The sequence below is a fragment of the Protopterus annectens genome, chromosome 5.part1 (genome assembly GCF_019279795.1).
Source record: "Protopterus annectens isolate FY-2018-M chromosome 5.part1, PAN1.0, whole genome shotgun sequence".
In the NCBI taxonomy this organism is placed as follows: Eukaryota; Metazoa; Chordata; order Ceratodontiformes; family Protopteridae; genus Protopterus; species Protopterus annectens.
In genome coordinates, this window is record NC_056736.1 from 712,002,991 (window position 1) to 712,020,020 (window position 17,030).

At 42.8% G+C, this 17,030-nt stretch overlaps 1 protein-coding gene across 1 annotated transcript in view; it reads left to right on the forward strand.

The window, feature by feature from the left end:
- LOC122803258 (remodeling and spacing factor 1-like) overlaps positions 1 to 17,030 on the forward strand; it is a 713,407-nt gene that overhangs the window by 499,424 nt on the left and 196,953 nt on the right. Inside the window, 1 exon segment of the mRNA XM_044072851.1 lies at positions 11,417 to 11,625. Coding sequence (XP_043928786.1) covers positions 11,417 to 11,625 — 209 coding nt within the window.

Here is a 17,030-nt window from a genome sequence, read left to right on the forward strand (position 1 = left end):
GTAACAACAGAGGCACAGACACAACCACTGCCACTACATCAACACAACCACAGTGACTTAATCCTAAATCCGCCTACCAGGGAACAAATAGCAGCCCCTCTAGGCGGAAAGTTAACCTTATTTTCAAAAAACTGGCACTATATAACAAAAGACAAGTGGATATTACAAACCATAGATCAAGGATACCGGTTCCACTTCCACACTTTACCAATCAAAAGAGGAATGCCAAATCTACCTCCAAATCAAAAAACAGAGGCTCTACAACAGATAATGCAGTTAGCAAACATGAGAGCTGTGGAAAAAGTGCCAACTGCAGAGCAAGGAAAGGGGTTCTACTCAAGACTATTCCTAGTTCCAAGAAAGGGAAAAAAGTTGGAGACCAATTCTCGACCTGTCCGCCTTAAATACATACATCATTGTCCCAAAATTCAAAATGCTGACCCTACAGCAACTTCTTCCCATGCTGGGCAAGGAGTGTTGGCTGGTAACTCTAGATCTCAAGGAGGCATACCTGCACGTCCCCATTCGACCAATCTGCAGAAGATACCTCAGATTTCTTGCAGGATCAGAGCACTGTCAATTCTCAGCATTGCCCTTTGGCTTATCTACTGCGCCCAGAGTATTCACAAAATGCCTGGCATCAGTAATTGCCCATTGCAGACTACAGGGAATACAAATTTACCCATACCTGGACGACTGCCTGCTACAAGGGGACAACAAAAGCAAGCTGACAACAGATTTACAAAGGGTCATTTCCTTGCTACAAGCACTGGGATACACAGTCAATCTACAAAAGTCAAGGCTGATACCATCCCAAACAAGGACATTCTTGGGCGCGGCATTGGACACAGTAAAACAAATGGCATTCCTAACTGCAGAAAAACAAAAAGAACTCCCTCTTTACTTCTTGGCACTAACAAAGCTGAACAAGTTAACAGCAAGAAAAGTACTGCAGGCCTTAGGCTTCATGGCATCATGCATAATCCTGGTCCCACTTGCCAGACTACATATGAGAAAACTACAGTGGTACCTAAAGAATTTATGGTCCCAACACAGTCACAGCCTAGAAACAGAAATCCCACTAATTCCATGCTTAAAACAGGAGTTCCTATGGTGGGCTCAGGCATGCCAGACAAACCCAGGCCTACCCTTTCGCAGATGTCAAGCAAGCCAGACCATCACAACAGACGCTTCAGACCTAGGATGGGGGGCCCACATGCTGGGCAAATGCGTGCAAGGATTGTGGACACAGGATCAACTTCACCTGCACATCAACCTAAAAGAAATGCTGGCAGTAAAACTGGCAATCCAAAGGTTCAGACCATTTCTCAAAGAGGGCCAGTTGATGATAAGGACAGACAACACCACAGTCATGTGGTACATCAACAAGCAGGGAGGCACTCATTCATACACCCTATGCAGAATGACTTTGGAGCTATGGAACCTGGCGCTCAGCTACAACATCCAGTTACAGGCAATTTTTGTACCGAAAAGAAAATATTCTAGCAGACATATTAAGCAGAACCACATCGGATGCCCACGAATGGAAACTGCACCCGGACATTTTCAAGACCATCTCAAACAAATGGGGAATGCCTCAGATAGATCTATTTGCATCACCTCTCAATCACCAGCTCAAAAAATTCTGCACAAGGACAGTACACCCACTGGCATGGAAAGTGGATTCGCTCTCCTTCAGCTGGAAAGGCCTGACAGCATATGCATTCCCACCTCTTCCCTTGATACACAAAGTATTACTAAAAATCAAGGAAGAACGTCCAAGGATAATCCTGATAGCTCCATACTGGCCAAGACAACACTGGTACCCACTGCTGAGGAGCATGTCTCAGAACAATATGTGGCCAATACCCCTGATGCCTTTGATGCTAACTCAGAACAACTACAGCATCATACATCCAAACCTAAAAACGTTGCAACTGACTGCATGGAACATCACATAGCAACAGCTAACCCAGAACTTTCCCAAAGAGTTAAAGACATTATTCTTGAAGCACGCAGACCTTCAACAAGAAGGAACTATGCTGGAAAATGGAAAAGGTTTGTCATTTGGAGTACTGAAAGAGGAAAAGATGTGTCAAACATAGATATGCCTAACATTCTAGAGTATCTGGCCGAACTTCTTCATTCAGGCTTGTCCTACTCCTCCATCAAGATACATGCATCAGCTATTTCAGCAAAATACAGCTTTGATCCACCTGTTTTTCACCCTTTGCTCAGGCAGTTCCTCAGAGGAATCAAGAATGTAAAACCTCCAAGGAAACCACCTTTGCCAGCTTGGGACTTAAACTTTGTGCTAGAAAAGTTGACACTATCACCCTTTGAACCAGCAGCAACAGCAGACCTACAACACCTGTCATGGAAAACTGCTTTCCTACTGGCAATTACTTCAGCAAGGAGGGTTTCAGAGCTACAGGCCTTAATGGCAGTGCAACCCTTCCTAATCTTCCACCAAGATAGAGTGTCCATGAGGTCTAATCCTACATTTATGCCTAAGGTGGTATCCAGAGTGTCTTTAAACCAGGCAATCCACCTACCTACCTTCTTTCCCAACCCACAAAACAGAGGGGAAAGAATACTGCATACCTTGGATGTACATAGACAGCTACGCTACTACTTGGACAGAACAAAAAATAGCAGAAAGACTGACCAACTTTTTGTAGCGTATGCAACAGGAAGGGAAGGAAAAGCTATTTCCAAACAGACAATCTCCAAATGGATAGGAAATTGCATACGATTCTGTTACTCCTTCCATGGAAAACCAATTCCACAGAACATAAGACCTCATTCTACAAGGGCAACAGCCACTACCACAGCCTTCTTACGAGGAGTGGCAACCAAAGACATTATTGAGGCGGCTACTTGGACCTCCGTGCATACATTTGCCAAGCATTATAACTTACCTCTATATTCCAGATCCCGAGCAGGGTTTGCCTCTGCTGTACTGCAAGGGATCCTAAACACACCATAATCTGGTTTTATCCTCCTCCCCTAGTTGGCTATGGTATTCTACCCAGTTGTTATGACTGCAGATGCATCCATGAAGGACATGGTACAGTTTTGTACCTACCATAAATGTAGATGTCCGAACTGGATAGCATCTGCAGTCAGGATTACCCACCCTCCTTCCCCTCTGTGGTACTCCTAGGGTAATTTACCCTCCTAATAGCTAGCTGGTGGGGGGGGGGGAGTCTTTTATGGTGTATTTGTTTGTATATATGTACATACATGCTTATTTTTGTGTTTACCTCTATCTTTTTGAAAACATTGGCATCTATCCAAATTTTAGCCTCCAAGAGGGCTACTGGCATCTGGGGCAAGAAACACTGAGGAAAATGGCGTCGGCTGATGCCTTTATACCCGAAGACCAACAGAGATGACGTCGGGTGAAGTGCGACATCAGCCGAAGCCGGACCCGGACTTTGGAATCCGGCCGACTGAAGGGCTGCCTGACGACAGGACAACCCAGTTGTTATGACTGCAGATGCTATCCAGTTCGGACATCTACATTTATGGTAGGTACAAAACTGTACTTTCTCAATAGGAGTGATCACTCACCACTATTTTAAATAAATATCCAAGCCTCGGAAAGTCAGTGTTATACAGTTAGATAACATTACTTTTGCAGACATTTACAGTAAAGGATGCATTTTCAAAAGTTTCACAGGTCATTACTCAAAAAAGTGCATGCAGTAAACACTTGTGCGGTATGACCGCACCACAGGAAACTGAAATATTGAAGCAGACAACGCCAGGCAAGCAAACACAATTCTGAAAATATAGGTATAACTCCAGGCAAGCCAGCACAACACTGAAATACAGAGACGCACAGCTGGGGTATGTTAATTAAAATAACCAGAGTCCTGTTTTCCACACAGCAGTTGTCTTCTAAAGAGTCCGATTGCTAGTGGCATTAACAAATATAATTATCAGCAAAAGAAGCAAGATGTCTCCATCCGTACCTTGTTTACTCCTGTATGACCAGAAAGTGCATGCTGTATTCCACAAAAGTAGCTCTCACCACAGCAGGAACTTGCTGGGATCCGTGAGCAGTATGGGAACAGCAAATTCAAAAATGGCGCGATACACTACAGTATGATTTCTTGGTAGAAAAACTGTTTTTTTAACTTTAACATTTATTTGCAACTGATCAGCAAGAGATGTTTAATATCACTCCATGAACAAACCGCACAGTACAAAAACAATAACGTTGCTACAGTTCTTGGCGTGTTTTCGTCGACATACACTTCATCAGAAAAACTAAACATTGCTCAGTGTGTGAGCTCATACTGTCCGGTTTGTTCGTGGAGTGATATTAAACATCTCTTGCTGATCTGCTGTCCCTGATGTTCTTCATCTCACATTGCTGCAGTCCTTACACTTAGGTAGTCCGCTGTCCTCAGTCGGCCCGAATATCAAAGTATAAGGCTGACGTCGGTCAAGGCGCATTTGACTGACATCAGGACGTCAGGGTACAAATGCGCATGACCGACGTCATATCCTCAGTCTTTTTTGCCGCATGGTCCGATGCAGAAGCAGCGTTGCAAGTGCCGGTTGGCGTTCTGAAATTGTTCGATTTCGGAGTTTCAGACCGAGTCAAAGTTGGCTAAGTACCCCGTTGGGGAATATTTTAGTTTTTTCTTGCCTCAGTGGTTTACCGGATGTCAGAAAAAGTGAATAATTGTATTTCTTGTGGGAAACAGATACCGCATAGAGACTGCCATACTTTGTGTATTCCTTGTTTAGGGCCTGAGCACGACGTTGTTGGGTGTCGCTCTTGTGCTAGATTCAATAAGCGCACTATAAAGAGAAGATTAAATTGTGCCAGGTTAGTCTTCGGGAAGCGGTGCAATTATAAAATGCCGTCGGATGCTCCGACGCCCGCTTCTTCGAAGAAGCGCAAGGACAAAGCAGTTAAACCTGGGCTAGAGGAACCGTCAGTACCGGACGCCGGTTCTTTAGAGGTGTCGGTGGAGCCGGTGGTTCCACCGGAGGTTTCTTTGGGATCCCAGGGAGAGACTTTGTTTTTGCAGGATGTGGCCTCTCAGGAGGCAGGCCAGGCTGATGGGGCTTCTCAGGTTACTATACTCCCCTCCCTGCCTAGGGTGGTTAGGCCCTCTCCTTCTGTTTCCAAGGCTTCTCCCAGGGGCAGGCCAGGTTTAGCTTCAGTTGGTGTTACCCCTAGTTCTTCAGGAACTGTGCCCAAGAAGCATATGCTTAAAATGGTAGAAGATTTGATTACTTTGATTAGGGGTTCTATGCCCCCTCCTGATAAGAGACCTAGGGTGGAGCCTGAGCTAGGGAGTTTTGAGCAGGCTTCAGATGTTTCAGAGTCTTCGGCTGAAGACTTGCAGGAGTACTCTCCTTATTCTGATTCTGATGTGGATGATTCTACTCCTTCTGCTTCTCCTCCTGAGGATTTTTCTTTTTCAGAAACTCTTCATTCCATGAGGGAGCATTTTAAGTGGGAAGGTCAGGACTTCTCTGATTCCAGGAAAAGGCTTAGGGAATTTTTCTTTTTACCCCAGCATAGGCCTTTGGCTATACCTCCTGTTTTGGATGTAGTGGAAGATGTTTTTACAGAGGCTTCTCTTAATCCTGATTCTTTGCCTCCTGCTCCTGTTAAACCGTATAGGTATTACAGGGTGCCTGAAGCTCATAAGTATCTTTTTTAAGAGTCCTAGGGCAGACACAGAAACTGTTAGCCAGGGGCCTAAAGGTGTTAAGGCTTCTGTTGTAAAGAATCCGGTTCCTGCAGATAGAGGCCAGGGCCTTGGATAGATGGGGAAAGAAAGTTTATACTTCTTCCACTCTTGCTATGAGGGCTTTGAATTGCCAGTTTCACATGTTGAAATACCAAAACTATCTCCTTTCACAATTGAAGTCTAAGGTTGATGCTCTGGCAGAAGGTATTGATTGTAAAGAGTTGCAAGATTTAGTACATGTTTCTGAACAGGTGGGTAAGCATTCTTTGCAATGTGGTTTTGATGCTGTACAGGCCTCGTCTAGGGTGGCTGCCACTGGGTCAGTTCTTCGCAGGCACGCCTGGCTGAGGGATCAAAATTTATCTGACCATGTTAAAACAAGGATTTTAGATGCTCCTTTACAATCTGACGTGTTGTTTGGTTCTCCTGTTGAGGCAGTTTTAAAGAAAATGGAAGACAAGGCTAAGTCTATGCAGACTGTTAGATTTTTTGCAGGTCCAGCCTCCAAAGTTTAGTAGAAATTGGCCTACTAAGGGGTGGACGTATCCTTCTTATGATTCCCAGTCTAGGGGTAGATCTAGACGTGGTAGGGGCAGAGCTCAGGGCTCTTTCAGGCCTAGAACAGGGAGTCCTCCTGCACAGTCTTCGGGTGAGGGCAGGGGTCAGTCCTTTCGTAAACAGACCCAATGACCTACCTTTTCAGCTGCCAGAGCCTTCTCGTCTGGCAGCACCTTTGGGAGGAAGGTTGGCACTTTTCAAAGAAAATTGGAGTTTAATTACCCAAGACAGATGGGTATTGGATATCATACACCACGGTTACAGGTTTTATTTCCATACCTTGCCTCCTTTCAAAGGCATGCCAGACGTTCCTCCTCAACAAAGAATAGAGGCTCACAAGCAAGTTTCTCTGTTACTCCAAATAGGGGCCATACAGCCGGTCCCTATGCCAGAAGTGGGCCTAGGATTTTATTCTCGCCTGTTCCTAGTACCAAAGAAGGGGAACACGTGGAGACCAATTTTGGATTTATCTATCCTCAACACTTATCTGGACATTCCCAAGTTCAAAATGTTGACGTTACAGCAGCTTTTACCTCTGCTGGGCAAAGATCATTGGATGGTAACTTTGGATCTCAAGGAGGCTTACCTTCATGTTCCTATCAGACTAAGTTGCAGGAAGTATCTGCGTTTTCGAGCTGGGACTTCTCACTATCAGTTCTCTGCATTGCCCTTTGGCTTATCTACTGTGCCTAGAGTGTTCACGAAAGTTCTGGCTCCAGTGATAGCTTTCTTCAGGCTAAAAGGAATACAGATCTATCCTTATTTGGACGACTGCCTGATTCTGGCTCAAGGAAGGAAGAGCTTCTTCATCATTTGGAATATGTGATAGCAGTGCTAAGATGCCTGGGGTATTCTGTGAACGAAATAAAGTCCAGTCTAGTACCCTCTCAGGACATGTGCTTTCTGGGTGTGAGACTGAATACAGCATCCCAGATGGCCTTTTTAACCCCGGACAAACAAAAGAGTCTTTCCCTTTACTTCCATCACCTATCTCATCAGTCCGGGCTGACTGCAAGGACAGTCCTTCAAGCCTTAGGGTTCATGGCATCTTGTATTCTGGTGCTTCCCAATGCCAAACTGCATATGAGGAAGCTGCAATGGTATCTCAAAAGTATATGGACACAGCACTGCCAGGATCTGGACACTGTCATTCAAATAATACCTTGCATTCAAAAGGAATTTTTGTGGTGGGCTCAGGAATGTCACCTAAACAAGGGACTCTCTGTGACCCGGCCAGAGGCGAGTCAGATTTTAACGACAGATGCCTCAGACAAAGCTTGGGGAGCTCATCTAAATGGAAAGTGGATACAAGACAAGTGGCCTGCCAGACTACAACATCTACATATCAACCTGAAGGAGATGTTAGCAGTCCAGTTTGCATTAATAGCTTTCAAGGATTTACTTCTTCCAGGGCAGGTGTTGATTCTAACAGACAACACAAGTGTCATGTGGTACATCAACAAGCAAGGGGGAACGCATTCTTATCCTCTATGCAGGCAAGCAATGATTTTGTGGGAGACTGCTCTGTTTACAGCTCAATCTTCAGGCAAGGTTTCTGCCAGGAGCACAGAACTCCTTAGCAGATGTGTTGAGCAGACGAATTATGGATCCCCACGGTGGAAATTGGATCCTCATGTATTTCAGAAATTGACAGTGTCATGGGGAACTCCAGACATAGATCTGTTCGCTTCTCCACTAAACCATCAGCTGCCAAAGTTTTGCACAAAAGGTTTCATCCCACAGCTTGGAGAGTGGATGCTCTTTCTTTCAATTGGAGCAATCTTCATGTGTATGCCTTTCCACCTCTGCCTCTCCTCCCAAAGGTACTTCTAAAGGTCAGACAGGACAAGCCAAGGATGATTTTAATAGCTCCAGATTGGCCTCGACAGCACTGGTACCCATTACTGAGAAGTCTGGTACGGAAGCCTCCATGGCCTTTGCCTTCGATTCCACACCTGTTGTCACAGGAGGACAGCCATTTGCTCAATGTCAAGCTTCACTCTCTGCACCTAACAGCCTGGCATATTCTGTTTTGAACCATAGTGGGCCTCCACTTCCTCAGCAAGTTTTGAGTGTTATTTTGGAAGCTAGAAGGCCTAGTACAAGGAAAGTGTACGCAGATAAATGGAAGAGATTTTTATTTTGGAGTGCAGCAAAAGATTTTGATGTTTCTGAGCCTAATTTGAGTGTGGCTCTTCAATATCTTAATGAGTTACTGGACAAAGGTTTGTCTTTCTCTTCTATTAAGGTTCATGCTGCAGCAATTTGACTCACTATGATTGTGACCCACCATTGTTTTCTCATCCTTTGTTCAAGCAATTTCTTAGAGGGGCAAAGAATATAAGACCACCACGAAGAGCTCCTACTCCTGCTTGGGATCTCAATTTTGTGTTGGAGAAACTCACTCTACAACCTTTTGAGCCTGCAGCTACTTCTGAGTTGAAATATTTATCATGGAAGACTGCTTTTTTGTTGGCCATTACCTCTGCAAGAAGGGTTTCTGAATTGCAGGCCCTTATGGCGGTTGAGCCTTTCTTAATTTTCCATAAGGATAGGGTATCTTTACGTACTAATCCTTCCTTTATGCCTAAAGTGGTTTCTAGTGTGGCTTTAAACCAAACTATTCATTTGCCTACTTTTTATGCAAATCCCCAAAATAAAGGGGAAAAGATTTTGCACACTTTAGATGTACACAGGCAGTTGCGATATTATTTGGACAGAACTAAAGGGTTCAGGCAGTCTCAGCAGTTATTTGTTTCTTTTGCTTTGAGTTCTCAGGGCAAGCCTGTGTCAAAACAAGCTATTTCTAAGTGGATTGGGTTTTGCATTGCTTTCTGTTATTCCCATCATGGCAAGGAGATTCCAGCTGGGATTAGGCCTCATTCCACTAGAGCTACTGCCACTTGACAGCTTTTTGAGGGGTGGCAACCAAGGATATTTTGGAGGCAGCTACTTGGAGTTCAGTGCATACTTTCTCTAGGCATTATCACCTGCCACTTTACTCTAAATCCAGGGCTGGTTTTGCCACTGCTGTTTTGCAGGGCATTTTGGCAGCTCCTGCTTCCTTATAGTTTGGCCATCCTCCCATACCTCTGCTTTGGGATTCTACCCAAGTGTAAGGACTGCAGCAATGTGAGATGAAGAACATAGTACAGTTTTGTACCTACCATAAATGTAGATGTTCAAGATCCACATTGCTGCAGTCCAATTACCCTCCCTCCTTCCCTCTGTAGTTAGAGGTCGTTGTGTGGGTTGAGTTGTAAATATTGTGTATATAGTGTATATTTTGTACATATAATTAGGGCAAGGGTGCTTGGTTGTTTGTTTTGCTGTCTTTTGGTTTTGACCTTTATTTTTAGGGTCTTCTGACATCTGGGGCAAGAAAAGACTGAGGATATGACGTCGGTCATGCGCATTTGTACCCTGACGTCCTGATGTCAGTCAAATGCGCCTTGACCGACGTCAGCCTTATACTTTGATATTCGGGCCGACCGAGGACAGCGGACTACCCAAGTGTAAGGACTGCAGCAATGTGGATCTTCGAACATCTACATTTATGGTAGGTACAAAACTGTACTTTTTTTGCGGTTATTAGTGTGAGTTTGGGAGCATTGACCACCTATTTTTATTTACTTATTTATTATTTGCAAGCTTGATATGTCCTGGAAATTGCCAAAAGTAACCTTAGCAGAAGGTATTCAGAACTGCAGGCCTGAGCAAGCACACAACCCTGTGTAGTTTTCTACAGTAAGAGGATGGAGGGGGACCAGTCCATCTTGTTCCCAACTGTCTTTTAACTGGCTGTACAGTTGAGAGATGGTCTCCTCAAACAAGGAAACAAAACTATGGAGTATAGCAATGTGAGTAGATATTATGAGGTAAAAATGAAGAATGAGAAAGACTGACCAGTTCTTTGCTTCCTTTGAGTGACTGCTATAACAGAACAGTTGTGTAGTACCAGCATGCGCATTGCCAGAGCTGCTACTGATTGGTAGACTTTCCATTTTTCCTGAATACTGGAAGGTAGGTGTCAACTCTGGGAATAGATCAACCTTTGGCAGGGCAGTACTGCAGTGGAGCATACTTGACCTGTACACCGCCGTCTTCTAGTCTGCAGTGTACTAGGGAATCTGCGGAGAATTGCAAAAATACTGGTAGTGAGAGTCCTTCCTGCCAAAAGATGGTATACTAGTATACTCATAACAATGAGGTCTAGAAGAGAAAAATCTACCAATAGAAGTACCCTCCAACCATTCCCTTTTTGGATTTCAATTTAATTTTGAGTTGCATGGCTTAGCAGTAGCTTACTGTTTGCCATAAATATGTGCAAGTGAATGTTTAGTTTTACAGCTGCTCATTATTTTATTGACCTTTTCCAGTGTTACAAGTAGATGAACTAAAGGTAGTGTTGTCTAATTCTACTTTAGTGTGGTGCATGTATCAACTAAAATTGTGTAACTGTCAACATTAGGCTTTCTTTGTGCAAGGGGACCTTTGACACTAGGTAGTAGTAGTGCTCCAGTGATTGGTGTCTCTTGAGTGGATGCTGAAAAAAGTGGGTGGTTAATAACACTAGATGTTGTATACTGTGCTTTGTGAGTATGGTATCTGCACATGTCTCAGATGTTTTTACGGAGTGTATTTTCCTTAATATAGTCTGTAATGAGGGGCATTGCTGCCCTTACCCTTTCCTTAGAAAGTAGGTGGTTGTTAAGAGATGTGCCAGCCCCATTTAACAAGCATTATTATGAAAGCTAAAAATTCCAAGCCTTAATGTTAATATAAATATTTGCCATCATTCTGCATCTCCTTGGCATAGTGCAAAATAGTATACAAATCGTTTATTCTTGTAATATCATTTTTCATTGTTTATGTTATTGTCTGGGGCTCTTAACATTTGCAAATAATTAATATTTATGTAGTAATGTTTTGCCTCAAAAATCTTCTGTAATGATGACTACCTGGATTTGTATCCATGCCTTATGTTGTTAAATGAACAAAAACAACTGAATGAATTTTTTTGTTCCTAAATGCCACGATGTGTCCATAGCAGAGAAATATATGCATGTGTGCATGTACATATGCTTTGAACTGGTGTAGTAGCGTTTTTCTTTTCTTCCTAAACCCTTGTACAGGAGCAGGAATCAGCTTGCTGAAACCTTGGAACTTCTTAAGGGCCAAATAAGCGCTACACTTTTGACTAAACCTGATGACCAAGATGGCTCTTCGAGTAGCAGCCCAACAACAGAATTGGAAGGCAAAACTGTAGATGGGGAAGAGGAAAAAAAAGTGCTTGTGAAGAAAGAAGAAAATGACATTGAAAAAACAGATGATCCTGCAGAAGGTAAAAGTTTCTAAGTTTCTGATATTTGTGAAAGATAACCCTTAGAAATGAATTTATGTGGAGTTCTGTTACATGAAAACTTGGGTTTACCATCAGAATTTAGCAGGCACAATAATTTGTGATTTAAAAGAGCAAAATAAAATTCCGAAAACAAAAACATTTAGCCTAAATGTCAAACGTTAGTAACATGCCGAATGACATGCGACCTACCAGACTTCTGGTTTGGAAAGTCCGTATGTCCTCTTATGTTTTAGCTGGGGGCTAGCCCCACCCCTGCAGACTGTATATACCAACGCCGAGATCACACCGCAGTGTTGAAAAGACTAAATTCCCTGATCCTCACTGTACCTCTATCTCCATTTGTAATGCCAAACTCATAATGAATCACACTTTACTTTCATTTATTACAATTTTGTATTATTCCAGTTTGGCATTGTGAAACTTTGAGAACGTACTTCGGCCACACGATTTTCCAACACGAGCCTTCGAAATTTTGATGGCAAACTGAAAACTTGTGTACCTTAATGCTCTGCTAACAAAGATTATTCACCAGATTTCTTTTGCTGCACTGAAAACTAGCATCAGAGAAGCAATCCTTACCACATTTTAGCTATTTTGAGTACTTTGGGGAACATAGGGGGATCATTTCAACACTTATTTTCCTGTACTCTTTTATCTGTTGTTCTTGGCGGTCTGCAGCCAGATTAGAGCATTCCTATTCAGTTCTTCATGCTTTTTTGCATCACTGTTCTTTGGTTCTGTACTCTGCTTTCTTAGCTTCTACTTCAGGTCATTCCCCGGTATTCCTGTTGTATGCACTGATGTGTCTCTTTATTCAGATAATTTTTCACAGATTATTTTGTTTAACGGAAGACATCTGTATTAAATTATCATTTATGTCCTAAGCAATCAAACATTTCTATAAATGAAAACAAACCTTATTAACATAATTTCAGTTGCAAACTTTATACATCACAAACCTTTTTGACATAATTTTAATTGCAAACATTATACATCATTTATCCAAGCAGTTGTCGTCTGTCAGACATTACATAGATCATTCAGATCGTGCCTTCTTTTAAACCTTGCTCCTCCTCTGATTGTATTGTTCCCACATTTCCCATTTTTTTCTTTGTAATTTGCTCCTGCTCTTTTCTAAAGATCCCACTTCCAGTTGTTTTACTTCTAGTACACTTGGTGTAGACTCTTAATTTCAATTTTGTAGTAATTTTTTTTGGCAGCTACCATAATTGGACTCAGCAAGGGCTTACTCTGTCTAGGCAATTCAAATTTTGTTTCATAGCGCAGAAAGTCATGCTCACCCAGTTTCTCTGACAGAGTAATCTGCAGGGAATCTTTAAAATCTGCCAACTAGTTACACTCCTAGAAAATATGTTCCCAATTCTCTTTCATTCCCATCGCACCTCCAACATTTGCTGTCTACCTGAGAAAGAATTCTACTTGGGAGTATAAAAATACCTACATGAACACTTCTAAGCCAAGATTCTAAATTTTCTAGACTTTGTTGCATATTTGGGAAACGTTCATATGTCCCCCATTGTTTCTTTGTGAAGTGCTTATCCAGTCTCTTCCCCATCCTTTCTTACCATTTCTGATTGATTCTTATAGTTATCATGCAATATTTTATATGCTGTACTAATTGCAATTCTGTTCTAGATTCTACTAAAAACTCTACCAGTGCTGGGCTTTCACTTAGGATGCCCCTTTTTCTTTGTTTGCCTATACTCCATCAGTCCTTGATAAGGAAGGCAATCTGTAGCCTGCAATCCAAATAAATTATTAGTCTCTTCCTATTCTCTTACCTTTCCCTCTCTAATTATTTGCTCCCAATACCTTGGTTCTTTTTGCCAGTTTTCTCCAATAAATTCCAGCCCCCTCTTGCCTATTGTCTGTACCCCTAATTGCAGTCATCCATATCTCTGTTCCCGTGTTAGCTTAGTTTTTAGAATACTTTCTGCTACTTTATGAATACAATATTCTGTATGGTTATTGTTGTCCTCCTCTTCCTTAAGGATCTACATCCAAAATCCCAGTCCCCCCCCCCCCCCGTTTCATCATCATTCATTTCCACTTTAAATTATAGATCTCTACTTGTGTAATGTATAGGAGCCTTTTGCCACAGATCATTTTTGGTTGGAATATGAGTAACAAAACATTAAAGTGCAAGTGTGAACACAAGATCCCACCTCCAGATATACACTTCTGTGTGTTTTGTTTGGGTGAGGAGCATTCTTCATTGTACGGTAGCATCTACTTTTGTAAAAGTTGAAGCAGTCATCTTGTATTGCAACTTCACCCTCAAGTACGCTCCCATGTCCTACCTTGTTAGGCTCAGTGGGTAAAACCCATGATTGAAAGGTCGAGAGAGAGAATTGAGAGAGAACATGCAGGATTGCATAAAATAAGCGTACGTGAGAAACCAAAAAGGAAGAGCGAAGATCCCAAATTCCTGTTCAAGTCTTGGTTCAAAAATATTGAATCTGGGAGATTTTCTGTCTTCTTTCTTCTACTGGAGTTTATAAGCTGTTATTGTTGTGTTTGAGCATTCGTATGAACAACTCTTAGTGTTTCATTGGTGCCTAATGTTGAAGTCTGGATGGTTCTTTTTCCTTTTGAACAGCTTGTTTGTCACCATAGCATTTTCTTGCCAGTTGAGCCTGATTACCAAAATATGTCTCAAGCACACCCCTACATCTTGACACGGTGGGTGGCCATTAAGGCCCTGCCTCTCGATTCGACTCACCTGGCCACATTCAAGCTTTGATCTGTTGTGGCTACATGTCATCTTGCAGGCACTGGATTTGATTAAAGTTCATAGTTTACTACTAGGCTAACTGTCCTTGTGAGCCATTTTAAGCCTAGCCAATTATTCCATGTGCGAATCAAATCCTGACCCTTGTGTCTTTAAGGTAAACACTTTAACCATTATGCCAACCTGACAACAATATCTAAGGTAGTTTGAACTCTTGCTTTGGTTCCAGTCTTTGGCTCACAGCAGACAGCATAGGGCCCCTGTGTCACAGGTGTTGAGCAATCCTACAGCCCCAGTTTTCAGGCTGTGCAACTAGGCATCAGTCCTGATTCTGTTTGGTCTGTTAAGGATGTTCTAGAGGTTAGTCTTTCATCTTTCAGGATCTATGACTACATTGATGGTCCCAGATTACTCTGGTTCTTGGGCCTATGGTCAGGATTGGGGCCCATAATTTGGTCCCAGTGTTTAGTCCCTTCTGTTTGTGGTCTCTGGTACTTGTTGATGATGCCTTTGGCCCAAGGAATGGTGTAGCTCTTGAATTTCAGTGCTGCCATTGCAGTTGTATTTGCCAAATTTTGTGCCTGCGCAGACTTTAACCTTCATCCAAGACCTGCTTTTGTGAGTCGTCTTGGTTACCCACTGTCTTTCTGATCAGGAAAGTTGAAAAGGTTTCCCTTTGCAGCACAGCTTTAGGTCTGGTATAGCATACTCTTGTTCATCATTCCTGGGCCAGGTTTCCCTGAGGTGTACTGGGAAGGGCAGGTATAAGAAGCAGCACGTTTGTGCCAGAGATATTGATACGTGCAGAGATTCCCTACCATCCTGGTCTATGGATGATTGGGGCATATTGGGCTGAGATTTCCAATCCCAGTCTGAATTCTGTTGTGGCAGAGACCGTCCTTAAAAAGCCCCTACTCCTCAAGAGTTATACTTTGTTTCCCAGATAAGAATTTCCAGGAGATGGATAGAGTTGGGAAGCGAGTTTGTGCCTTCTATGCCCAAGTCCAGTGAAATGTTCATCGTGTTACCCTACTGCAGTCATCACACTTGGGTTATCCTGCCGTCAGGCAGTCCCGCAGTCGGCCCGAATTCCAAAGTTTTGGTCCGGCATCGGTTGCTGTCGCTTCTTCACTGACGTCAGTGCGCCAGGGGTATATAAGTGGCATCCAACACCATTTTCTTCAGTCTTTCTTGTCGCGCGGTGCCCGAAGCAGAAGCAGTTCGCAAGTGCCGGTCGGCGACACCTGAGATTTTTCGTTTGAATTTCAGTCTGAAGTCTTCAATAAAGCTAAGTACCCCGTTGGGGAACATTTTCTTGCCTCAGTCCGATGTCAGAAAAAGTTAACAATTGCATTTCTTGTGGGAAGCAAATACCTCATAAGGACTTCCACTCCTTTTGTATTCCTTTCCTAGGCCCAGACCACGACGTCACAGGTTGTCAGTTTTGCAGTGAATTGTCAGGCATGCTGCATTTCCAACAAAATCAGACTGATGAAGTAAGACCGTTAACTTGACAATTTGTTGGGTGTGGACTGGAAGTTTTAGCTGCAGTCCAGGATGGTGAGCTTGTCATCCTTTGCTAATATCAACTTGCATTTGGCTGTTAATGTAACAGATGATGCACTGAGAGAAACTGATGCCATTATAGCCATTTGCTGTCATACTTGGTTACAGCTCTTAGATTTTGCTAAAGATACAGTGGTGACCTTTCTAAATGCTCTTTTCATTGGGTGGGCATAGTTTTGTGTGGCATTTGAAGCTGAACTTGAGAAAATGGTGAAGGAGGGCCAGAACTTCACGGCTGTTGGTATAAAATCTTTGAACTCCTAATTACCTGATTTCCTAGATACAGAGCCCATGTCTGCTTTAATTCTGTTGCAGTCAAGGGCAAAGGAGTTGGAGATTGAGAGATGTTGTTATAATAGTGGACAACTTCAGAATGGTTACCATTCCAGATGAGATAATCATCAGAATGAAGTTTACTGTTCCAAAATAGAGGCATTCATGGACTTTTTGGCTCTCCACTGAGCTGCTTGGCAATAACATTGAGAAGGCTGTATAATTACCCATCTCAAACCCCCTACCCTTCCCAACAACGCAGATGTGCAACCCTACCAGAGGACTGTGGCAAGAAAAGAGGCGCAAGCATTAAACAAAAACAAGCCACCTAAGAATTTCTACTAGACCAAAAGAGATCTATTTTTTTTATTTCAGGTTCTTTTTAGTTCAAAATTAGGATGAAGATATGAGGCCTGTATTTGATCTGAGTGAACTTTAGTTAGTTAATCCACAAAAAATCCATTCAAATGGTCATAGTGCAGTCACTTTCCTTATCTATTTGAAGGCATCGGAAGGAGGCTGGTTGCATCATTTGGACTTCCAGGAAATGCATCTTTACTCAAACAAGTCACCAAGGAGTCCAGGAACTTTCTACACTTCTGGGTGGGAATAAATTATTACCTGCTTTAGACACTCCATCTGTACCTGCTTCAGCCCGCAGGGTGATATTCATCCTCTCCTCAGGGTGTATTTACACTTGTGTTTCTCCCATTATCAGTTCTCTGCTTTGCCTTTTTGGAGATTCTGCAGGCTTTTCATAAAGCGCATCACCCAGGTAAGAGTCTTTTGCAGA